We start from the raw sequence: 1,098 nt of genomic DNA, 5'->3' as shown, positions 1-1,098 counted from the left end.
TATATTAAATATATTATATTATTTATATTTATTTATATTATTTTATATTATAAAATTAAAATAAAATTAAAATTTATATTAACTTTTATATAATTTTTTAGGATACATCTTCTGTAATTACACAAAAAGAAAAAGATTCTAATACTACAATAATAAAAAAATTAAAAAATAATTTGACATTGATAAAAGATTCTCTTGTTGTAAGAGATGTTGATGATATATTAGTAGAATGGATGGATCGACCACCAATACTTCCAGAAAATTGTGATGTTGTAATAATTGGAGGTGGAGTAATAGGCAGTTCTATAGCTTATTGGTTGAAACAACGAATTTATACAAGTGATTTTAAAGTTGTAGTTGTTGAAAAAGATCCTATGGTAAGTTTTTTTAGAAATGTTAATAATTTAATAATAATAATAATTGTTAATTTAATAATAATTTAATAATAATAATAATTTTTTATTATTGTAATATAATCTGAATAAACATAATGAACAAATATTAATAATATTAATGTTTCTTTAAAAAATATCAATAAAATTTAAATAATATAACTTATTTAATAAAATAAATATAAATTTTATTTTTAGTATACCACAGCATCAACAGTTCTTTCTGCTGGAGGTTTACGTCAACAATTTTCTTTGAAAGAAAATATTGAAATGTCTCTTTTTGGTGCAGAATTTATACGCAATGTTAATGAATACTTAGGCATTGATGGAGAACCTGAAATTAATACATATTTTCATCCACATGGATATTTAATATTAGCATCTGAAAAAGGAGCTCAAACATTGATAAAAAATTCTAAATTACAAAATTTTCTTGGAGCAAAAAATATTTTATTATCATCTGCTAAATTAAAAGATATATTTCCTTGGTTAAATATAGAAGATGTTGAATTAGGTTGTTTAGGATTAGAAAAAGAAGGATGGTTTGATCCATGGGCTCTTCTTTCTGCTTTTAAAAAAAAAGCATTATTATTGGGAGCAAATTATATTTGTGGAGAAGCACAAGGATTTACCTATAAAGATGACAAAGATGAAGAAATGGATAAATTAATTGTAAGATTTTCAAATTTAATTTTCTTAGAATATT

The 1,098-nt window shown here is 21.4% G+C and overlaps 1 protein-coding gene across 1 annotated transcript in view; it reads left to right on the top strand.

Annotated features, from left to right (window-relative positions):
- The window catches only part of LOC102677764 (FAD-dependent oxidoreductase domain-containing protein 1-like), a 14,406-nt gene that overhangs the window by 8,899 nt on the left and 4,409 nt on the right, over positions 1–1,098 (top strand). The window contains 2 exon segments of the mRNA XM_031513069.1: positions 102–377; positions 591–1,064. Coding sequence (XP_031368929.1) covers positions 102–377; positions 591–1,064 — 750 coding nt within the window.

This window comes from Apis dorsata, unplaced genomic scaffold (genome assembly GCF_000469605.1).
Source record: "Apis dorsata unplaced genomic scaffold, Apis dorsata 1.3 scaffold_575, whole genome shotgun sequence".
Classification (NCBI taxonomy): domain Eukaryota; kingdom Metazoa; phylum Arthropoda; class Insecta; order Hymenoptera; family Apidae; genus Apis; species Apis dorsata.
Note: the sequence above shows the minus strand (reverse complement) of the source record. Positions and strands in the feature narration are given on the sequence as shown.